The sequence below is a fragment of the Rhipicephalus microplus genome, chromosome 3 (assembly GCF_043290135.1).
Source record: "Rhipicephalus microplus isolate Deutch F79 chromosome 3, USDA_Rmic, whole genome shotgun sequence".
In the NCBI taxonomy this organism is placed as follows: Eukaryota; Metazoa; Arthropoda; class Arachnida; order Ixodida; family Ixodidae; genus Rhipicephalus; species Rhipicephalus microplus.
In genome coordinates, this window is record NC_134702.1 from 185,813,179 (window position 1) to 185,837,964 (window position 24,786).

The window sequence follows — 24,786 nt, forward strand, 5'->3', positions numbered from 1 at the left end:
GCATGGATATGCAGTCATTCATAATACACACAGTACCTGATTAGTGGTGAACTTTAATAGACGTCGAACTCTGCCCAGGCGGCGCTGCGAAAAACGCCGCCACCAGGTCCCCCTTTGACACGCTGGCCCTAAATGGGTAGTGCAAAGAAAGCCGTCCGCAACCGAACGTGCATAGGATCTCCTCTTTTTTAGTCTTGAAGAGCGGTTTCCCAAATATCAAGGATCTAGCAGGCTTCTTCCTTCAATCCAACCTTGCTTCAGAAAAGTAGCAAGCTCATCAAAACCAACTGCGGGTACAATGCGAGAGGTGTTTAATTTATTTCGGCGTACTGCAACTGGCAATTTAGGTGCAAGCGAGCATCGCATGACATTGAGTCCGAGGTATGCATTCCGATGTGCATTCTGTAATGCCCAAATGCGTTAAACTTGGGCATACAGATGATGTCAAAGCGATGAAGTACATACATGCGCAATCTTTCTTACAATCAGTGGTATGAAGCTCGCTTCATCCGGCACGAATAGCTCTGGCAATTTTCGTCTTTGCAGTTGCATTCTCCATTCATCTCTCGCTTCCTGCGTATTGCATTGTTTTAGTACGCATGCCAGGATGTTCTCATGGCGGTTTTCTTTCATTCGTATATACCGCCAGCGGGAATACATGTGTATCCACTTTATCGGTGTATAATGAAAGGCGACACCGGGGCCTCCGAGATAGCTCCGGCAATCGCGGAGACCAATGGTAAGAAGAACCTGATTGTGGTCGCGATGATTTTTCGATTTACCTGTATGACGTACGTGTTGGCATTTTCTTGTTAAAGCCGGAACTTACAGCCTTCAAAGTGCAAAATGCTGTGTGATTGTTACAACTTCAAATTATCGGTGGTTGTGGCGTGTGGTATGTTTATAGCATGCATCACCTATCTACTGCTTCACGGCGCACACTGTGGTCAGAGGCTCTGTTAAGCTTTATAATTATAGTTACCATGGTTCTTCGTCAAGGCAACTGATTACAAATAATAGGAGACCTTAATTATCACACTTTCTAATGCGACAGCTATGGAGAATGCGAGTATTTTGCTTTCACAACACAATAGAAACGGCCCGTATCCAGCACTCTCACCATTGTGCTTTGCGAAAGCTGCAGAAATTACTAAAGCTGTAATCCTTTACGTCTGTGGCAGTTCAGAATGCAATAGTAGCGTCAACTGGGCTCTTTTTTCGCAGAGCACAGAGTTCTTGCGTCTGCTCTTGTTTTCGCAATCATTCTGGTGAGTGAACCACCAAGTGCTTCACGGCAGTACGGTGACGTGTCCGACTAACGGAGAGAAATAAGTAGCTCTCTTTCTAAGTGTTAAATGTGCAAATGCACTTAATATTTAGCTAAATCGTTGCTTAGAACGTTGTGGTTATACCTGGTTGTGCAGCTAACTGTGCAAGAGAGTCGGGCTTTGCACAGCTCAAAACTGCGTCGACAGGTGGCGCTGCGTGTCCGCAAAACTTCCAAGTCTTACATCTATAGTATTTTTCAGTCTACTTGTGTTGTTATTTTGTATGCCTGCTTTCATGTACCCATGACGGTGATGGAAGTGCTGCTCCAAACTGCTCCAAAAGAGAAATGCTGCTCCATACTGCTCCAAAGTGCAATATTTGCTAGTAATTGTTCCAAACCTGCTCCGAAAGGATGTTGGCAAACTAAAAGAATGAAGTTGAACAATGGGACCATCCTGTCAGTCTAAGTGAAGCCAAAAGCAAGCTGTATGTACTATCAACCTAGTATGCTACCAAATAGCGTAAATTAAGAAAAATCCTAAGGGGTGACACATATCAGGCCATGGTGTCCAATTCATATTTTCAGTATAGGTAGTATTTTTATTTATGTAAGAAATAAATCATGCTTTGAAATGAAATTAAAAAAAAACAAGCATGGGATCTTAGCTTGAGCAATTGCATTTTTCTGTTGAGTCTTCTTTTTTTTCACGTTTTTTCGATTTCTATAGTTTACACAGCTGAGGGTCATTAAACACAGGTACACAGTAAAAGATAAAAATCATTTTAAAAAGTTTATTGCACTATATTTAACTGTTAACACAATTATATCACTTGCTAAAGCTAAATCTCAAGTGGGACACTTGCAAGGGGTGTCCTCAGCCTGAACACCAGAAAAGTCCAAACTCTCTTGACCCTCTGCCCATCCCCCCACCCTTGATTTACGTCAGCTATACTGCTTATACTAGCATATGGCATGTATAATAATAAATATAAATATTTATTAGATGCTTCAGTGATGTTTTAGATTTCAGGAGTCGTAGGAACATGCATCTGCTCCGAAAACACCAATAGCAACCCTAAGCTATAGCTTTTTTTTTCTGCTCCAAAGACACTTGAGCCTGCTCCAAAGCACCATTTTTTATGCTCCATAATCTGCTCCAAGAAGCAAAATGTCGCTTCCGTAACTGTATGGGTTAAAACGACTAACTTTCAGTCATCGGAAGCATTCGTTAACTATACCCGTAGTTATGTATTCATGTTTGTGAGTTTACAACTGGAAATGAAGCGTTTCAGTGTGTACTACAATATTTACACGCAGATTGATCGACTTACTCACAAAAAGGAATTCACTGAAGATATAAGCGTGGGCATACCACCGCAGGCACTCCAAATAATGACAGGCAATCTGCCGCTTTTCATAATGCGAAAATGATACAATTACTGCATACTGCGAGTTGTAACACACGAGTCTTAATCTTGGAAGATTACAAAGGAGCTAGAAAAATAAACTGCGCAAAGCAGTGAGTCAGGTGCAGAAGCTGCCCCTGCACTGGTAGAGTGGTTACAGCTTGCCTACTGACATACAACAAAAAACCCATTTTACCCCCATTTTCGTTTTTCGCTGTTTCACCTGCCAGGTCATGTGACAGAAGAGATATATATGTACTTATCTTTCTTTCGAATAAACTTTAGTTGCGAGTAGGCGCTCTGCCTACTGACATACAACAAAAAACCCATTTTACCCCCATTTTCGTTTTTCGCTGTTTCACCTGCCAGGTCATGTGACAGAAGAGATATATATGTACTTATCTTTCTTTCGAATAAACTTTAGTTGCGAGTAGGCGCTCTTAGTTTGTACAATTTCCTGTTCTAGGGTTTGTGTCTGTGTGCACGCCCTTATTCAGTTAAAAGATGAAGGGTTTTCTATTAGACACATTATAGAGCAAAATAATGGTTTATATGTTAGTAAATTACGCTTTCACAATACCGAAAGCACTACTCTTGCCTAAGATGACACCTGGAAAGTGAGAAGATGCACGAAAGGGAAATGCTAGACCAAGACGTGACTTTGGAAGTTCCTGCATGAACCCTTCAAGATGTCGTAAATTTTGATGGCTTGTGCTGGGGGGGCCTGCGTTGCTCTTGATTGGTAAAAATGAAGTGCATTGTCCTTTGAGGAAACCATTTCTTGAAATGTGTCAAGTTTCACGAAATCTCGTTCACACACTGTAGCCGGAATGTGGAAGAGTGCTTTGAAATCTCTCCTGTCATGCTGACATCAGCGTGTGAAATTTACTGTGAGACCTTGGTCTTAATTTTCTCTTCTATTAATCAATCTATGATGGGTTTCCATAAAATCGTTTGTCCAATCAAATTACTTCACTGTTTCAATTTTGTGACCCTTTAATACCGCTTTGTACATAAGCTTGGAGTTTGTACAAATGATTATGACCATTAAGCAGTGAATATGTCAGAATGATTACTAGACTTTAGTTATTGATGCTTTCTGCAATTGTGTTGCTACGCTTTTTTAAAAGTTAATCATATAAACAAAAACAGGCATGGCTAAGATTCATAGGGTTGAAGTATTTGCTTCATTGATTCCTGTCAGACTTTTGTGTTCCCCATTTTTACGCTCTCAATATCATCCCACAAGTTACCACAAGTAGGCAATCAGTTTGTTGCACTGTTCTGACAGTCATTCCGCAAGTTCTTGCACAGTTGTAGCATTCTCACCAATCTATAGTGTCTTTCTGCCTTTTCATCACTAACGTAGCTGCAATGTGAAGGCTGACTACTGCAAACAGTCCTGTGGGAGTTGGGCATGTTGCGTCGCCTCCGCTCCTGACTGTTGTCAAACATTGGTCGACGTCTTGCAGCACCCGTCGTACGAGTGGTACGAGGAGCGAGGTCTGCTCAAAAGCAACTGGCTCCACAAGCATCTGGCCGAAGTGCCCGCAGTGGCCATTTTGTTCTTCGACATGGACTGGGACGACCCCAACTGGGCCGACAAGCGCAACGACTGCTCGGCCAAAATACGGGCTCTCAGGTATTCCTTTCCCGCACGCTTGCCGCTTACAAAGCTCGAGAGGCAGCGTCTGTTGTATCCTGCTTGTTGTACCCATAGAGTTACCTAAAATTACTAGAGGGAACCCTGGCGCTGCGATCGTTCAGCGACCATAGGAATGATGGGTAGTACACGCCTGGTCTTTGTACTTGCGGGCAGTGAATCGTACTTGTGGCTTGGTTTATTGCTGTGCTTCGGTTTTGCTTTGAAAGAAAGATTCGACCCTTCTGAACTTCATGACTCGATTTGGAAAGGCAAGTCTAAAAAAATAAGATGGTGAAGTGCAACCGCTGAACATTTGCTAATATTTGTTTCGTAAGAAAACAGCTCCAAGCCACACGAACACACACGGAGCCAAAAGCAGGCCAGAAGTACGAATATTAGACAAGTATGTGTACTGCCCATCATTCCCGTTCTCGCTGAAGTGCCGTGTGTTGTAGCTCCCATAGACACTAGTGGCAGAGTTCCCTTTAGTGTATATTAGGAAACTCTATGGTTGTACCCATCCAACTTGTTCTAAGCATGGGAGAGTGATAAATTAGGAGCGAGTGTGCTGTCAGGGTCTCGTGATGAGGAAGCAGAAAGCAGTTGATAAAGATGAAACACTTTATTGAGCGAACTGGTACCTGTAAAGGAAAGATTCAAAGTACAGGCACTATTGCTGTACAGGGATAACAGTGATCATGGACATTGGGTATTCACTCATTAACTCATCCATCAAATTTGTCAGCTTTTATCAACACTTTGTCGCACCTTGCAGTTTTATCACTTGTGCTTGCATTAGCTCTAGAATATACTTGGTTACTCATATCCTGTGCATAATCTTCAAGGGCCAGTAAATAACCTCTTGATTCAATATTCTTTATGGAGAAATAACTGCACACATGCATGATGTGAGCATGCTGTGTCGAGAACTTTGCAAATAAATGATGTAGTAAAGAAGTTACCCGTTAGTGTATCTGCTCCACTACACAAGGTATAGAACAGCCTGCTTTGGCTGTTTTCGGTTTCTCACTCGGCCTTCCCAACCTTCTCGGCAGTAAAGGTAGGTAGGCGTATGCCTTTGTCGTGACTACGCCAACTTCGGTAACGTAACTTGACATCAGTGATTATATCATCGGCACACAGTCAACCGTTGAGTAAGGCTTTCACCGCAGGTCATGCTGATGTGGGGAGGAAGTGTGGTGCGAAGGGCGCATGTCACTGGTGAGGTATGCACCCTTCCCCTAGCAGAGAAGCTTTGAGACAACTCTTCATTGGGGAAGCTTTCGTTGTGGTAGTACTGCTTGTCCTGGTAGCCTTGAGGTTCTACTAAAACGGCAGAGGGCACCACATAAACAAGAAAGTGTCGGTTGTGTGGCCTGAAGCTGCATCATTGCAGTGCCAAGGCACCGTTTCGTAGTGAAAAAGACCATTTGATGAAATTGGTGCTAAGTATTGTTGCCCATGGGCAAGATTACGTCACTATGTAGACGAGGAGAATGAAACAGGTGGTAGACATAGGGACGAGAATTGTTTTTCGAAATGCAGGGGCTGTGCGGTGGGCAGCGCTGCGATATCCATAAAGCGTGATCGCTGAGACCTTCTCCTTGAATTAGGCAGCTTGTTTGGGAGGTGTAAAAACTAAGTGTCAGCCTGTTGGCTTACCTTTAGGAGTGGTCTGGAACAATCGCGCAGTTTCTAAATATTGCGGCACGGCCTGCAACGAGTGATAGTAACAACTTTTTGCGGGTGAAGCCAAATTGCATAAAAATAGAGAAATGAGTGCACATGGCAGTATAGCTAAGCAAGTGAAGCCAAAAGGAGAGTATCGGTCCCGCAAGGTGATTGCCATGCCTCAGCCATTGTGCAGTGCCGTTAAAACTACAGCAGGACAGGCCAACAAATATTCCTGCCTAGTGTGGTGTGCCTTAGAGGTCACCTGTTAGACCGATATTGGGAGTGGAAGAGAAGAGGACTGCTTTACAAATAGTCTTCCTTGCCAAGGCGTAATGCTTTCGGATACTTATTTCGTTGTTGTTGATGAAAAAAGCATTATGCAAGATTGCTGCTTTATCCGTATACTTCTGGGCTCAAGTAATAGACTACACAATAAGAGGAAGACCAAAGGTGTAGTTGTCACCACAATGGAAAGAGGGTGCAGTTGCGGGACTTGTGTCATTAGTGCACATGGTCTTGTGGCTCCGCAGTAGCTGCCGTCTTTGAAGGGGCTTTGCAACTATTTTTCAAATAGCAATGGAATGGATTCACTAAAAGAGCCTATCATCTCATAAATTCACTGCCACAAAATTTTTAGAATTCACCCAGTACGAGCGAAGTTACAAAGATTTGTCGTACACTGCATTAGCATTCTCTCTTCCCGGCGAAAGCACTGAAAGCTATATCGTGAGAGATAGCGGGGGGGGGGGGGGGGAAGGAAACATGTTCGTTGGCCTGAATGACCTTGTGCTCTTTTTTTGTTCTGGGCTTTTCGGTGCGAAAATATGTGGCTCTTCGGTGCGATTGTGCATGCATGTGTGGACTAGTCATGGCCTCCCACGTGACTCCAGTAAGGACTGACATGCTCAAATCAGCCAATGGCTTTGGAGCTTGTATCGTCATTTGTAGAGAGAAAAGAAAGCAATTTATAGCTGACTTTGAGAATTTATTGTGAATTCCGGGTAGCGTCCCATGCTATAATATTTGGCTTGCCTGTTTTCGGGGGCCTCAACTAGTGATCGGCAGCGTTTTATGACCATGCTCAAAAAGTGTTGCAGGGCCCCCTTTAAAACTGAACTGTTGGAACAAGTATGTGATGCTAGTTGCTTTATATGTTTGATGAGTACTTTGTTGGTGTGGGCACTTCGTTTATATTACTTATTTTGTTGTCGTTGTTGTTTCTACCAGGGCAAGCCTACAGGGCAGAAACACCAAGGTGGCCTTGGTCCTGGTGCAGAACAACCTCTCCATACCAGTCGGTGAGTGTCATTTACATCTGACTGCTGTGTGTCGGTCGTCAAGTTGGTCGCACTATTTTTGGTAGTGGCAAACTTTCCAGCCAGTGACAGTGCTTCATTTAGCAATAAGGCATTGGAGGCGTAGCTGATGTTTGTGCCGTAGCAGGTTGCCGTTAGGTCTAAAAATCTTCAAACACTGATGTCTTGGGCCATTTGGTTTGGATCCTTGACAGTTTCACAGCTCCAGAAATTGTGGTGACATAATCACTTTTCATGGCATTCCTTATTAGTTAATGATGAATAAAAATGTTAATTTTTTTTTCTGATGCTGTGGTTCAATGCAAAGAGCACCATCTTCAGCTACATGTGTAAAAAAGCTGGCCCTTCGGAGTAGTCCAAAGGGCCAGCTTCACACTAGGGATCTTTTTCGGCTTTGAAAAATCCTTCGACTTTGTAGAACAGGAGCTTCTTATTCAGAAATTACCTCTTTATGGCTTCCGTGGTGGGGTGTTGTCTCTGATAAAAAACTATTTACCTGACGGGTCACAGTACACAGTTATCAATAACTTTAAATCTGCAACCCACCTTACAAAATATGGAGTACCTCAAGGGTCTATTGTTGGACCGGTTCTGTTTTTAATTTGTATAAATGACATTGTTAATATAGAAGGATGCAAAAATAGAGTACTATACGCAGATGACATGACTGTTCTTTTTCCTGGGATTGATTTGAATGACACCTTTATGCAGGCGAATATATGGTTACAAAACTTAACTCTTGGTTAGACACTAACAAACTTTCAACTTAATACAATGAAAACACAATTCGTCTTATTCAAAGCCAAGGAATATCAACGAGCCCCACCACTAATATTTGAGGGAACGCTTCTACATCAGACATGAACCATCAGATTTCTAGGGGTATTATTTCACGATAATCTCTCATGCACGCTACATGTGGATTTATTAAGGAGGAATGTCTGTAAAGCAATCAGGTTACTTAATAAATTAAGGCACTTTCTACCACCTCACGCGAAACGACAGCTTTAATATGCTGTGGTGTGGTCTACAACCACTGAGACGAACTTAAGTTCACCTTTATCGTTACAAAAGTGGGCAATGCGAGCAGTTGGAAATATTCCATATGCTGTGAGTACTACTCCATACATACTTAAGTTACTATACGATATTGCCAATAAAGCACCTACTTAAATTATGGTTGTTACTGGAGGTAATGTGCCAGTATACAAGTAATAAAACTGTTTTTGTGGGAAAATATCATATCAAACAAACTCCCTATGAACTACGTAAGAAAGAAATTGTCAAATCCCAATCACGAACAAACTACGGCTTACAAAAAATGACAACATTAATACCTGACATTTTAAACGAATACCCAGGTGTAATAAACTTACTGCAAAATAGAATCTCTTCAACTCAATTCAAAAAGCAAGTAAAAAATTATTGTTTTTTCAGTTTTAAAGGAACACTGACATCAAATTTCAATATCAAGATGTACCTATCATTCGATTGCTTGGTATGCATAGGTCTTCTTGGCCAAGTTTGAATGGCATCCATCGCGTGGAAGTTATTTCAATTGGACGTCAAACAGCGTAGAGAAGCTAAGGAGAGAAAACAGAAAATAGACTGCCCTGCGACATCGACACTAGTGCTACGTGTTTGGTGTGATACATTCCACAAATACCATCCTGAGTGACGATACGCTAGTAACAATGACGCCGACGATCTGAGTGTGTTTGGAGCCAACTCCCGGCCATGCCCTCACTAATGGCTCTCCTTGCTGTGTTGAAGCGTGCGTGTGATTTATCGTGCCGCATTTACTGATTTGACGTGTGCTCAGCATAAGTATGATCATTCAGAGTGACAACACGTGCCACAATGTCGGGGAATGGCTGCGCAGTGAGAACCTGCATGTCGAGGCGTGGAAAAAGCGGAAATTGCGTGGCATTTCATGCCTTTCCAAGCCACAAACCTACACGCAGCCAGTGGGGTGACTTCGTACGCGCGGATGGAGAAAGGGACTGTGTCTAAAAAGAACACCCGCATTTGCTCACTTCACTTTGCACTGAGCCGCTACAGAGTAAATTCTGTGTTGGGGAACGAGTTGGGTTTCAATGGCAGCACGAGGCCCCTTCTCGAGGCTGGGGCTAAACGGAGAGGGGAAGAACGAGTTGGCGCTGCTTAACCTAGCTAGAGGAAAACGCATAGAGGGGCTTTAGTCTACATCATCAAAGACACAGCTGGACTGACTGCACGTGCGCTCCAAGCAGACAAAATGCCAGTGTGCGTGACGTCATCAATTTTTGTGAAAGCAGCATCAGCTGTGCAGCGGCCTTGACGTGGCCGCGAGTTAGCGCTGACAGCACTACAATTTACCGGGCTTTCGACCCAATTTTAATCACGTACAATAGTGGATATATTAATCAATATTACAGATATTCATTCGTACCTCGTATGCGTTTTAGGTTGCGAATCGCTACTAGGGGGTCGATAGCTACTCGGCGCAAAAATGTTGACATAAGTAAATTTGATGTCAGTGCTCCTTTAAGATGTAGTGCTCAGTTATGTATTGAACTATTGTGAAATGCCTAGCAATGTATATTGTAAAATCCTTTTTTTAAACAGATACTGCCACATTTGCACAACTGTCTTGTTGGTCTTTTTTTTTTCTGTTGTGTTTTCGTCTCAAAGCTACAAGAGCAGTTTCTTTTTATTTTTTTCTATTATATCATAAAGTGCTATTGCGGTTATGTTAAATTGTGAACGACATCACGCACTGCTGTAATTGTTGTCTCCGTGATGTAGCCTAGACAGGCATCTTTCGGGCCTTTTGCTACATCTCCTAAGACAATTGTAAATTTGTCCTGAGTAAAGTCTGAATGAATGAATGAATGAAAAAAGTTATTGATTCATGCTAGTTACAGTGAAAACTGCCGTTGTTTGCCTAAGCACTGGGATAATGATGTAACATAGTCTGGTTGCTTGCCATGTTGGTGTTGTGTCCATAATTTTCATGTCAATCAAAACATTTGTCACAATTGTTTTTTACCTAACCAGTGATGATCCAGTGATCTGGAGAAATTCGATGTCAATTTTCTAGGAAATTGATGGCACAGGTATGATTAAACCCTTTTCATGCAGTTTTGCATAAACCTGGCTTTATACCACGAGAAATTATTTTATGTAATCAATTGTGAGTTTATAAAAAAAAAAAGTGAACTCAATGTGTGGTACAGTGGTAACACACTATGATACAATATAATACAGTAGAACCAGAGTCCTTCAATACATTTACTGGTCCTGGAGCTTCGCCGTAACTCTATGGGAGAGCTTTGCACGCTGCGAGTGGAGGCTGCTGGGTGGTGCTGCATCCTCACGTGCGGCATCACGCAGACCGGAGCGAAGTGGGCGGGTGGTGCAGCTATGGGGTCAATGCATAATATTGTGGCGTGTCATTGCGCAGTTTCACCGTACGATTACTATTGTGCATAGTGTGCTGTGCCTGAAAATCGAGAAGAATGCTGTATAACGCAGTGTACCTGGTTGTTGATTCAGTGGCAAGGGAAATGATGAAAAGGTCTCACTGCCTAGAGGCAGTGAACGGCAGGAAAAGTGGAAGCACATAGTACGGTTATAAGAAACTAGTGGTTTCACGTTTCATTCTCCGAAAGAGCGCATGTGGGAAAAGCACTTGAGAGTTAAAGCGTTAGCGTGGACTAGTGACTACCAGGAGGTGTTGTTGTCAAGTCACCTCACGATGCTCTGAAACTTTGCTGGATTTAGTGCCAAGGATTTTCCACGGTCTCCCGACGTATTCTTATAATGCAAAAAGGTCCTGAGCTCATTCGCCTACCAAGCGATGCCGGGAACCGTCAGGTGAGCTGGAGACTGTTGAGGCTGCACTGTACAAGAGCTCTCTTGCCACAGCTGCCATGAATAATGACATAGTTAATGAAGGTGATCATACAGGCTGTTGCAAGACAGGAATAGAGAAGCTCGGTGAGTGAAATACTCGCCGTTATCCTTTAAACAGGCACTGGAATGGTTCAAAGTGTAGAGGCAACATACCAAACAGAAGTAACTACACGCAGCTCGTTACAGTTGAAAAATTTAAAGCCCGCATCTGTTGCATGCAGCAGAGACTTCAGCGCTACTAATAGATGTTTGCTAGGGTGATGGGGCAAGAGCGGTTGCACGACAATGCTGTACAATACTTGCGCAAGCTGTAAAAAGCGTGAAAAGTGAATTTTCGATACAATGTGTCATGAGCATGAGCAAATAGCCTTTTTTGTGTCGCATGTCGACCCCGCCGGCGCATGACGCAGTGTGTCAATTTCTACATTTGAGGAGGAATGTAAGGCTTTTGCCTTAGCAGTAGAAACAATAAAGAAAGGCAGAGGCAAAATACAGCATCAGTAAGCTACAGAGCAAAGTAAAGAACTGGGAATCTACATTGCATGGCCAAGTGAACTTGGAATGCGCTACAGCACCGTAGGGATAAATCAACGCAATACAAGACACGAGAACAAAGCAATAGTCATGTGATGTATTGCTTGATCCTCATCTCTTGCTAAATTCAAAGCGCTGATTCATTCATACTGGATGTTGATTTAATAAATACAAGGCAATTTTAAGATGTATATGTGTATATAGAAACACTGATATATAGCCTAAAATGTTGATTATGCGCAGTCAAAAGTTGTAACCACTGCACTTCCATGATGCGGTAAAAACCACCGGAGTTGTTGAAGAACTCTGTATGTTTACAAATTTTCACTAGACTTCCAGGAAACACTAAAAGAAGCATGCTATTATAGCAGTAGCATATCTTATATAGTAGAACTAGCATGCCATCAAATTTCGAGCTTCAAGGCCACATTGCACGCTAAATTTTACTGTATTAAAGCTTCCTCGAATTTCCTTGAAGGTAACACCACTCTGAAGACGTATTGAGCCCTCACAGCTACATTTAATCACATTTGGCAGCTCCGTCGCGTGCTGTACATTTGTAGCACTGCAGCCGCTCCGATGCCCCACCGGGGGTGATGGTGCCCTTAGTGGTTGCTCCTGTCCCTATATCAAACTTTCGTCGAAGCTTCCTCAGAGTAAATGTATTAAAGGACTCTGGTAGAACCTCCTGAATACTTTTTTCGCTACCTTGAAAAATAAATAAATAAAGTGAAAATGCAATAGCCAGGAAACATGTAGTTTGAACGTGTCAGAATGGTTAGCCAAAAAAAAAAAAAAGCAATCGAAATAGAACAGCTATATTGTGAATGCGTAGCTAATATGTTTGAAATGTTGCTGGGAGTTATTCTTGCAATCACATGCTAGAAAACAAGGTTTGTGAGCACTTGTACAAATCGGGCACTTCTCCCCATCCGGCTTGAACTAAATCAATAGTTTGTGCATGTTTGATAGCATGTGACATGACAGTGATGCATTAAATGATATTTTATTGAGATGTTGAACCTCGTAAGCCAATCACTCGAATTTATTACACTATCCCAATGCTGGAGTGTCTTTCACATTATACATTGTCCAGTGGTATGATCAGCCAGTTTCCCCTCTGGCCCTGTGCATGTCCTGCCAGGAGACAATATGCTGGCCACGGAACGGGCGCACGCCTTGTGCAATGCTTGCGAGATTCCTCCAAAAGCCCTCTTTGTGCTCCCCTACTCAGACCACCTGTTTGGCTTCATTCTGAGGTGAGCCACTTTTTGGTAGTGCCATGTTCATACCACTCTAGCTTTGATGAATGCGTAGATTCTGATAAGGGGGACATATGTCTTTAGATGGAAATAATGCAACTGTCTTTTGCCCTGATCAAGATGTATTTCGTGATAGTGGCTCTGGACTTGGGTTTTCCTTGATGGCCCACTGGTAGTTCCATATTGGACAGTGCTTAATATCGAATTTAATGCCGTGATTCTATTGTGGAGAACATGAGTATCAGTGTTCGTCCTTGGAGTTTAGAGCATTGTCATTTGACCTCTGAGCATAGCCAGTGCTTCTGGCATTGCTCCTTGTATGTCTCTAATAATAATAATAATAACAATAATAATAATAATGTAGGCATATGTTATGCACTTCATCCTTGTATGAGCAGCAGTCAATCATCATCATCTGTTGTGGCTGATAATCATCATCGTTTTTGTGTGTGCACTTCTTAACTGGATCTGTGTTGTTTGTTCGCGGCCAAATGTCGTAACAACAGAGTCGTTATGCGTGGTGTAGGTGTGGGGTTTTTCAGCAATGATAGTTTTTCAGTTTTTCTTTGTTGTATTTTTTCTTACCTTATGCATAGGCTAGCATTAATATCAGTCTTCATGATATTGTTACATAGAGTGAGACAGGACGTGACTATTTGCCAATGTATTTACACCGATAAAATCGGAGCGCAGCACACAGAGAGAGCAAACCAGTCCTCTTCTTCGTCTTCTGTCCACAGAATGGTTCACCCTTCATGTCATAGCTACGTAGCATTACTCCCGGTTGTAAAAGCACCGGCTCGGTGCACGTTATACGTGTTCTTCAGAAGGGGGGTAGTATGGTTTCAACCTACTGACATTGACTATGTCACTAGGGGGGTTTGCAGACAGGTTAGTCCCGGAGACTAGAATGACCTCACGGGTAACGTCGTATAATAACGTAAGGTTCCTTGTACTGAGATAGTAACTTCTTTGACGATCCAACACGACGAACTCGGCACCAGAGAAGAACTAGAGAACCAGGTGAGAAGTCAGCGTCGACATGCTTGCTGTCGTAGAGAGCCTTCTGGGTTGCTTGTGAAGCCAACAGCATAGAGCGGGCAATCTGACGTGCGTGGTCGGCACAAGTGATAGCGTCACGTGCTTATTCACTCGGCGGAGGTGTAGTAGTCATTAGTAGGGTGTCCATTGGTATGGTCGAATTACGGCCATACAGCATATAAAAACATGAATAACCTGCGGTATCATGACGAGATGAATTGTAGGTGAACGTCACGTGAGGTAGCGCTAGATCCCAGTCATGGTGGTCAGATGAGACATACATCGAGAGCATGTCCGTGAGGGTGCGATTTAGGCGTTCGGAAAGGCAATTTATTTGAGGATGGTAGGAAGTGGTCAGTTTGTGCTGCATTGAGGGAGAGTGCAAAAGGTCGTTGAGTATGCGTGACAAAAATGCGTGTCCACGATCGGTGAGCAATTGCCGAGGAGTGCCATGGTTTAGAATTACATCGTGGAGCAAAAAGTTGGCAATGTCAGTAGTAGTGCTGGTGGGGAGCGCTCTAATGATGGCATACCTGGTCGCATGGTCTATAGCAACGGCGACCCACTTGTTCCCAGAGTTTGATTCAGGGAATGGTCCGGGGTTCACTCCCACCAACACGGAAGAAAGGTTCGGTAGGGATGGAGATCGGGTGAAGGAGTCCAGCAGGGGGTGCGGCAGGTTGTTTTCGACGTTGGCATTTATCGCAGGAGGCCACGTAATGCCGAACAAACCGCGCGAGACGACGCCAAAAGAAGCGGTGCCGGACGCGGTCGTACGTGCGAGATACGCCCAAGTGGCCGGCAGTTCATTTGTCGTGAAGCTCATGCAACACCGCTGAACGGAGATGGTTAGGCACGACTTCAAGTAGCTCAGGGCTCTGGCTGGACGCTATGACGGTACAGCGTGCCATTTAGGAGGACGAATGTGCGGAGTGACACGTCGTTAGAGTGACATTCTAGACGGGCAATGAGTTAACGCAAGGAAAGATTGCGACGCTGTTCGTCACCAATCTGACGAAACCTAGACATGGACATGACGCTGGTGCCAGGCTCGCTGACTGATTCATCTGCTTGGTCAACAAGGTGCTTGGTCAACAAGGACAAGCAATCAGCATCCAGATGGAGGCCTCCAGACTTGTAGGCAACTGAGTAGGAGTACTCTTGAAGGAGCAACGCCCAATGACGAAGTCGTCCAGAACTGTCTTTCAGTGAAGAAAGCCTAAAGGGGGCGTGATGATCTGTGACGACAAGGAATGTGCGGCCATACAAGTAAGGACAAAATTTGGTGGAAACCGCCCAGACAAGAGCAAGGCGTTCTCGTTCTGTTATAGAGTAGTTACGCTCAGACTTTGAAAGGATATGACTTGCATATTGCCACCCACACGTAGTGGGTCGACAGCAAGAGCGGCTCTCAATCTGAAGGAAAAAGAGGTCGCGTGTTTCTTCTCGACTCGAGAGCCAGCCACGCCTGACGCATCGTCTTGAAGCTAGCTACTCGGTGGTCTAATAAACCCCCAGTACTTTTGATTCCTCGTGACAAACTGGTGGAGGTGCTGGGTAGTCTCACAGATGCTGCAGACCCCCCCAGGAAGCACACGATCCTCTTTTTCTTCGGATTGAGAACAGCTCTTGCTGTCGACCCACTACGTGTGGGTGGCTTCGCAAGTTGCTCTAAGATCCGTCAGACATCCATCACTCAGCACAGGATCATCATGTACTAGGACGCACACCCAATACACCAGCACCCATACCGCGTGTCGGCTAAAGAACGTGAAGCGATATGTACGCAAGTCCGCGAGATGCTTGACGATGGCGTTATCGAACCATCCAACAGCCCATGGTCATCTCCAGTCGTGCTTGTCAAAAAAAAAAGGACGGGTCGCTACGCTTCTGCGTCGACTAACGAAAGCTTAACAACATGACCAAAAAGGATGTGTACCCGCTGCCGCGTATCGACGATTCGCTGGATAGACTTCGTCGTGCCCATTATTTCACTTCTCTCGATCTCAGAAGCGGGTACTGGCAAATCGAGGTAGATCAGCGAGACCACGAGACGACAGCCTTTGTGACTCCAGACGGCCTATTCCAATTTCGAGTGCTCCCTTTCGGCTTGTGTTCAGGGCCGGCAACTTTCCAGCGAATGATGGACACTGTCCTCACAGGGCTCAAGTGGCAAACTTGTCTTGTCTACCTTGATGATGTGGTGGTCTTCGCTGCCACATTCGAGCAGCACCTTCACCGCCTGCGCAGCATGCTGGAGGCTATCAGATCGGCGGACACACCCATGCGTCAAACACACAGCGCTCACTTCCAACTGATTTATTCATAGCTCGAAGGCTTGAATATATACAGGACACATTGTGCGCACACACACCAAAGAAGTGATCTTTCTTTTTCATTGAAAAAAAATAAAGATCACTGTGTAAGCGCCCCTTCAATTTCGTTGTTACCAAGCCAACTTCAGTTTATCGCTCCAAGGCTATGACATTGATTAACTGTACGTTTTGATAATGTATGCTGTTGGCCTTCTTTGGTGTGTGTGCGCACAATGTGTCCTGTATATATTCAAGCCTTCGAGCTATGAATAAATCAGTTGGAAGTGAGCGCTGTGGGTTTGATGCATGGGTGTGTGCGTGTGTGAGTGATCGTGTCAAGTTTTCGCGTTCGAATGAACTTTTCGAAATGCTCTACCAACTAGCCCAACAACAAGTTCTCCTAGATCGGTGGACGTCACACTAAAGCCACAGAAGTGCCACGTCAGCTATGAATAACTAAAATTTCTTGGACATGTAGTTAGCGCCGAAGGAGTCCGGCCCGATGTGGACAAGCTTGCCGCTGTTGCCGAATTACCAGCTCCTGTCGATAAGAAAGCCGTCCGGCGCTTCATTGGTTTGTGCGCCTCCTATCGCCGGGTCATTCACGGCTTTTCACAGAGAGCGGAACCTCTGACTCTGTCTCACAAGGGACGACACGCCGTTTGTCTGGGAAAACGAGCAACAAGCAGCTTTTGATGAACTGCGACAGCGCATGCAATCGGCGCCCGTTCTCGCTCATTTCGACGATGATGCTGACACGAGGTCCATACTGACGCTGGTAACGTTGGGCTCGGTGCAGTGCTTGTTCAGAGTCAAGAGGACATCGAAAGAATGATAGCCTATGCCAGCCGCTCTCTATCTCGTGCCGAGGCGAATTATTCCACTACGGAGAAAGAGTGCCTTGCTGTCGTGTGGGCAATAACCAAGTTTCGCCCGTACCTATATGGTCGTGCCTTCAAGATAGTGACGCACCACCACGCCCTCTGTTGGTTGGCAAGCCTGCGCGACCCTTCAGTACGGCTAGCAAGGTGGAGCTTGTGGCTGCAGGAATTTGACGTCACTATCGTCCATAAATCCGGCCGTAAGCATGAAGACGCTGACACACTGTCACGCGCACCCCTTCATTTAGTCAGTCAGGAAGCGGAGGAAGACGAAGGCTTCCTGGGCGTCATTAGCTCATCAGACTTGAGCAAACGGCAGCGAGATGACGCAGAGATTCCTCCGATCATCGATTATTTAGAGGGCCAGGGCTTATTCATACCACGTCATTTATCCCGCTTGTTGACGTCGTTCTGCCTTCGAGACAGTGTGCTGTACCAGAAGAACGTTCGTTCGAACAACCGAGCTTACCTCCTGGTGGTTCCTCGAGATACGCGAGACGACGTCCTCTTCGCTTGCCATGACGAACCCACATCCAATCGTCTGGGCTACTCACGGACATTTGCCACAGTGAGCGAGAGGTACTATTGGCCAAGACTTTTGGCAAGCGTCAAGAAGTACGTCAAGAGCTGTCAGGAATGTCAGCGCCGCAAGCAACCGTCTGTTAAGCCAGCTGGTTTGCTTCAGTCCATAGAAGCATCTTGCACGCCGTTCGACCAAGTAGGCATGGACATTCTCGGGCCATTTCTCCTGTCTGCGGACAGCAACAAATAGGTGATTGTCGCGACTGACTATTTGACACGCCATGCTGAGACGCAGGCGATCCCACGAGCCACGGCTTCTGAGGTAGCACAATTTTTCATGCGCCACATCGTGTTACAACACAGTGCTCCTTCCAGTATAATAATAAACAGAGGGACGGCAATCGCGGCGCAGCTTATGGACAAAGTTTTCAAACTGAGCAACACCAGACACCGAAAGACAACTGCGTACCACCCGCAAACCAACGGACTTACTGAGCGACTGAATAAGACATTCAAAGACATTATCTCAATGTACATTGACGTACAGCATAAAACATGGGACCGGATCTTACCGTACGTGACCTTCGCGTATAATACCGCGGTGCAAGAGACCACGCGATTCACGCCATTTCAGCTTCTCTACGACCGCGAAGTGCAGACCATGCTGGACTCTATGCTACCGTGTCAAGACGAAGATAAGTTGGAAACTGACGCCGAAGAAGCAGAGCGTGCTGAGGAAGCCCGGCAGCTCGCGCGTCTACACATCGGCCAGCAACAGCAGGCAGACGCACGGCGCTACAACACCCGCCACAGTGAAGTGTTTTATAACCCCGGTGACCAAGTTTGGGTGTGGACGCTCGTCCGCCGCCGTGGCCTTAGTGAAAAGTTACTGAGTTGGTACTTTGGCCCATATAAAGTGCTATGCCGCGTCAGTGACGTGAACTACGAAGTGTTTCCGGACTCAACACCATAGACACGAAGCAGGACACGACCGAGGCTGGACGTCGTTCCTGTGTTGCGCATGAAACCATTTGTTGCGCGTTGTTTGTGACTTTTTCTTTGCCGTACACTGTTTTTTGTGTTATTTATTTATTTTTGTGGACTTGCTTCTTCGTTCATTGATTTTTTCTATATTGGCACGCTCTTTAATTTCTACATTTAGTTGATCTGATTTTCCAATTTCTTTTCGCGTGCCTATGTCGTAACATTGGGGTGGTGCTATGTACTTTTTTTTCCCTCTTTTGGGACTTTTTTTTTTTCTTTTCGAAAGGGAGGAAAATGCCATCCACATGTAGTGGGTCGACAGCGAGAGCGGCTCTCAATCTGAAGGAAAAAGAGGATGGCGTGCTTCTTCTCAACTCGAAAGCCAGCCACGCCTGACGCATCGTCCTAGAGCTAGCTACTCGGTGGTCTAACAAACCCCCAGTACTTGTGATTCCTCGTGACAATATGCAATTACACGATCAGTTCCCCGCTGAGTTTGGGCCAAACTGCGCCGATGCCGTGACTGCTAGGGTCTGTGCGCACTTCTGTAGGAACATCTGGGTTGAAATGTGCAAGTATCGGTGGTGTCGTTAGAGCAGTGATTAGTCGAGAGAAAGTGATAGCTTGAAGAGGACCCCAACCAAACGGGACGTCGTGTTTGAGAAGGTCTGTGGTGGACATACTGGTCCTTCCCTGCACCCATCACGAAGCTCCGCAACGGCCGCATCATCACGGGTCCTACCATGTCACAAGTTCAAGGAACATCGTCTTCACCACCCGCCTCTTCTGTGTTTCCTACCTATGTCGTCCTGCCTCCTGCTGGTGATCCTGGCGTATTTTCCAGACAGGATGGCCTTGACGTTGACAAGTGGCTCAACAAGTATGAACGGATCAGCGCCGGCTTTAAGTGGGACCCGACACTCATGCTTGCCAATATGCTTTTTTACCTTCATAGCCCTTCAAGGGTGTGTTTCGAGACACACGAAGCCGACATTATCTGCTGGGAGACTTTCAAGGAGAAGCTATGTGACCTTTTTGGGAACACCGCTGCACAACAGATAACTGGGCGAAATTGGTTACTCGGGCACAGATGTCTACAGAATCCCACATCGCGTATATTCACGACGTCATCGCCCTTTGCCGCCAAGTAGACGAACACATGCCCGAGCCTGAGAAGGTATAAAATGTGCTCAAAGGCATCGCCGACGATGCCTTCAGCTGGCTTGTCTACACTAACGTCACCACAATCGATGAAATCATCAAAAACTGCCGGCGGTTTGAACACGCCAAGAGCCGCCGTATCACGCAGAGATTCACACGACTGCCCAACATGGCTGCAACTTCATTGTGTGAAGCCGCTCGCCAGCCACTCACCTACGACCACGTCACCCGAATCGTTCGTCGGGAGCTTAAAGCTGCCTGTCCAGCTCCCATTCAACAGCCTGTTTTTACAAGAAAAGCCCCTGACCCATCACAACCATCAGTAGTCTTAATTCAAGCTGTGGGAAGGCAGGAGTTCGCTAATCTTAGTCTTCCGTGAGCGTGTCCCGTGATTCACCCTGAAGTACGCCCATACCCCTCAGGTAACGCTCGCCGATCTCCTTCCAGAATTTTACGCATTGGTGAACCCCCTCACGACCAGCCTATCTGCTTTTCCTGTCATCAACCTGGACATATTGCTTGTTATTGCCGTCGCCGCTGATTCAACCCACCACGTCAGAGCTACCCTACTTATATGCGCCCTAGCACTTCTGGACGTCCAGCCGCTACACCGTCTAACTTTTACTCGCCCCCTCCTCACGAACCTCTCCCCACTGACGCGACGCCCCTTCTTCCGGTCGCCGCTACGCTGCCAATCCCGCTTTCCGCTGCCTCGGCGCTTTTCTTCGTCGAGCTTCTCTGGACGATTGCAGCAGGAAAACTAGATATTGCAGCCTATGGAGGTGAAGCTGCAATACCGACGATGCCCGGGAACCCTCTAACTGATGCTACCCTGCACCTCCACCACAAGTATATTACATAAAATGAGACGGGACGTAACTATTAGCCAGTGTATTTACACCGATAAAATTGGAGTGCAGCACACAGAGCGAGCAAACCAGTCCTCTTTTTCGTCTTCTGTCCACAGAATGGTTCACCCTTCACGCGATAGCTACGTAGCAATATGACCAAAATAAAAAGTGTATTTCAGGACAGTTCTAAACAATACGTGTAATTAATTTTTCATAAATATTGAATTGGATTTTTCTTCACAGTCTGTGAAATTCACACAACCGTACGCCACTGTTGAGGCGTGAAGGAACCAAGCTTCTTTTCTTTCATTTTTCCCCAAAAGTGAAGGATACACACCCATAAAAAAAATACCAATCCATTAACTTTGTGTGCAACAGTGGGACATCTACGTCCTGCTTTTCCATCTGCAGGAAAACTTTTTCTTTCCAATCACGCGTTAGAGTTAGCACAATACTGAGCTACTCGTACGTTACCCGAGTCTCCATAACCTCAAGGAAAACTTTACCGTGCTTTCGAAGGGCGGATGTATTGTTACAGTGGCGTTAAATTTCGGTAAAGTTTTTTATTATAGATACTGAATTTTTTTTCTTTTTAGATTGATAGAACTTAACAGTAAAAATGCCGGAGAATTACCTAATTTCCTGGTTTCTCAGACAGGTGACTTTAGCCTCTAGTCATCATGTGTTTCGTAAACTTGCTCCAACAGCTTGACTGATGAATGCATTGGAATGATTCCCTGCGAAATTGTAACTTGTAAAATAATCCCTCAGCGCAATAGTGGATATCGGTGCACGGAATGTTTCTGGATATCGTATACCTCTTGAAAAGTTTGGCGATATTCAGGAACAACAACTGTACCTAATAATTTTGACAGAAAAAAAAAACAGGTTGGTGCATGCAATGAAGTAAGCTTTACAGGAGCAAACAGTGCTATGAAGCTCATGAGAGGCGCATCTGTAGGTGTTCTACTGGTGGAATGAGGTCCACACAACTTTCCTCCGCACAACTTGAGAAGTGACACTCAGTAGTACCCCTTGCTCTATCCATTTCATCCCAAATACCTGGTAATGCAATCGCGAGGTAGTGCCTTCATGAGACAGGGGGACAGTGTTTTCCACTTTTTTTTTTAGAACACACTCACGAGCTTTTTTCAGTAAACTACTGGCTTGTTTTTGATGAAGTATGTTTCAAGCTACTGCTTCATAGTATATACGACTACGCCACATCCTGTTTGTTATCATCGCTACAAAATAAAGGTGAACCTACAAAGGTAGGCTTGTGTGAATATTTGAAGCATCGAATAATTCAGTATTCGACTTCGCTTCGATTCGAGTTGTAAAAAATTGAAAATTTCAAAATATTTGCAATAAACGAATAAATGTGTACTAATCCGCATGCAACCACCTGTAAAGGTGGTTTCACTGCTGTGTAGAAGTGCTGAGCCGTGAAAGCATTCAATAAAGAAAAATTCGCTTTGCCGCAAAGCCTTCTTCAAACTTAAAGTGGCTCTTCAACACTCACTGAGCATGGTCAGAAAAAGCTGCCGATTGGTTGTCGAGGCCGACTGCTTGTCCACGAGTACGTGCGCTATCGCACTGAAAGGCCGCGTGTCGGATTAAAAAATAAGAGAGGTTAGTTAGGTCATGATAAATATGCCCATTTTTCTTTATATGTCATATATATTATTCCAATTCAGTTTGAAATTATTCGACCAATATCACTATTTGCTTCGAATTCACTTCCAACCTAATATTCACTATACGCACAAGCCTATACAAAGGGTTATGAGATTTATTCCACTTTTGAGGTTAGCATATTTACCAATAATTTCTTTTTAGTCGATCAAGTGCTTTTTTTATAGTTCTGTTATTTCCTGAGTTTCTTTTGTAGTTCTACTATCTTTGCTTATTTGGAACCCTAGAAAAAAATAAAACATTCTGCAATGCTGATTAATTCATTGTTTTGTTTTAACGACATCACATGTTTCTGTGCTATTATAACTGTAGTTCATCTTTCTGTATATGTATAAAAAACCAGCCTTTTTGGTTTGTTTTTCCACTCTTTCACGCATTCAGCTGTTTAAGTAGTGTAGTCTTCAGTAGGTTGCCTTTGTTCTTCTAATTTTCACCGGCACATCTTTACCTTTTTTGTGGCGTGACGTCACATATCACCTGGGCATCCAGTACGGGCATCGCTGTGCGGCCTATCACGTGGTTCTCAACCTATATGTACATGTGTGTTCTGTAATAAACTTATCATTTGTTCTTGAAATTCTGTTGATTCCTCACGTTATAACACTGGCAACGAGGGTGGGACCCACCCCCCATTCTAGCACAGTACGAAGGCAGTATCACGGATAACCAACAACTGACAGCCTCAAAGCAAAATCAACGGCGTTCCTGGCTCGAACTGATGGAACTCGGTGGCTGCGAACTTCGCCGAGGATTAACGTCTTCGCCCGAAGAGCAACTGACCAATAAGTACACTGCACCTTGTCTGAACGATGGCGCGACTAGAAAAGCTAGACGAGTTCGACAAGAAGGATCAAAACTTTGAATCTTTTTGGGAACTTTTTCAAGCATTTCGTACCGCTAATCACATCAAAATGGAAAAGAAGCTCGCAGTATTCTTGAGTGTGATAGGATCGTGAACATACGAGGTGCTCAAGTTTGGTAGTACCCGCTGTTCCTGAAGACAAGACCTTTGAAGAGGTCACAGTGCTGTTGAAGAAGCTCTATAGCCCACAGTGCTCGGTCATTGCCGAATGTTGCAAATTCAACAATCGAGCACAAGAGGAACAGGAAAGCGTTGAGGGCTTGATAGTTGCCTTGAAGCATTTAGCAAGGAAGTGCAACTTCGGCCAGTTCCTACAATATGCGCTGTGAGACCGAATAGTGGCAGGCATAAGAGGCGAAGAAACGCAAGTTGCATTATTTGCGGAAGAAGATATAACCTTCGAGAAGGCGTGCAAGATAACCCTGGATAGAGAGCAGGCCGCGCGACAGACAGCATTACTGCATGCCGATGGCAAGGAAGCGGCGGTGCATGCCATAGCGATAAGACGCCCAGGAGGCGAAAAGAAAGGGAAGCTTCGGAGGTTCGAAGAAGATAAGCTGCTGCGCGAATGCAAAGATAGGCAATTACGCTGGGAGGATATAATTATAAACAAAAACACCGAAAGGGAAAAAATTTTGAGGTGGCTGATGCTCTGTCTCAACTTCCACGGCCTATTGTAGCTGTCGCCTTCCGAATGTTTTTTGCTCTTTGACAGCATGCCCCTCAGTTCGGATAAGGTGGGGAGAGCCACATTACACGATCCCACTCTATCTCGCGCGACGCACTTCATAATAAATGGCTGGCCCTCAGAGTGCTCCGAAGCATTTAGACCATTTCATTTGCGGTGCGACGAGCTATTAGTAGAGCAAGACTGCATAACTCGGGGATCAAGAGTAATCATTCCGAATAAGCTCTGGCCATAGGTCTTGCAGCTGTTGCACCAGGATCTTTTGGGATGAAGCCGCATGAAAGCGTTAGCAAGAAGCTGTGTGGTGGCCTGGCCTCGACCGTTCTGTTGAGAACTATGTCCAACAATGTTGCGTGTGCCAGGCCGTCCAAAAAGCGGCTTCACCGGTTCCTTTGCAACCATGGAATTACTCCACGGAGCCTCCGCAACACATGCACATGGACTAGGTCGTAAAAGGTTCGCATGCGTTCCTAGTCCTCGTCGATGCATTCACTAAATGCATTGAGGTCTTACCTGTGTTGTCCACTACTGCTAACAAAACCATTGAAAAGCTATGTAGCGTGTTTACAGCATATAGTCTGCCAGAGGTACTGGTGAGTGATTACGGACCTCAATTCATTTCAGAAGAGTTCGGGCTTTTTTGAGACTGAACAGAGTAAGGCACGTCAAGACGCCACCGTACCACGCGGCTTCTAATGGAGCAGCCAAACATCTGGTTCAGACTACCAGACTAGCCCTGTCAAAGCATGTCTTATAGGACAAGGTTAGCGACCAGAAACACA

General features: G+C 45.0%; 1 protein-coding gene across 1 annotated transcript in view; it reads left to right on the plus strand.

The window, feature by feature from the left end:
- LOC142804073 (trafficking protein particle complex subunit 11-like) overlaps positions 1-24,786 on the plus strand; it is a 145,709-nt gene that overhangs the window by 1,067 nt on the left and 119,856 nt on the right. The window contains exons 2-4 of the mRNA XM_075890622.1: positions 4,149-4,318; positions 7,223-7,293; positions 12,887-13,001. Of these exons, the coding sequence (XP_075746737.1) occupies positions 4,149-4,318; positions 7,223-7,293; positions 12,887-13,001 (356 nt within the window). The remainder of the gene's footprint in view (positions 1-4,148; positions 4,319-7,222; positions 7,294-12,886; positions 13,002-24,786) is intronic.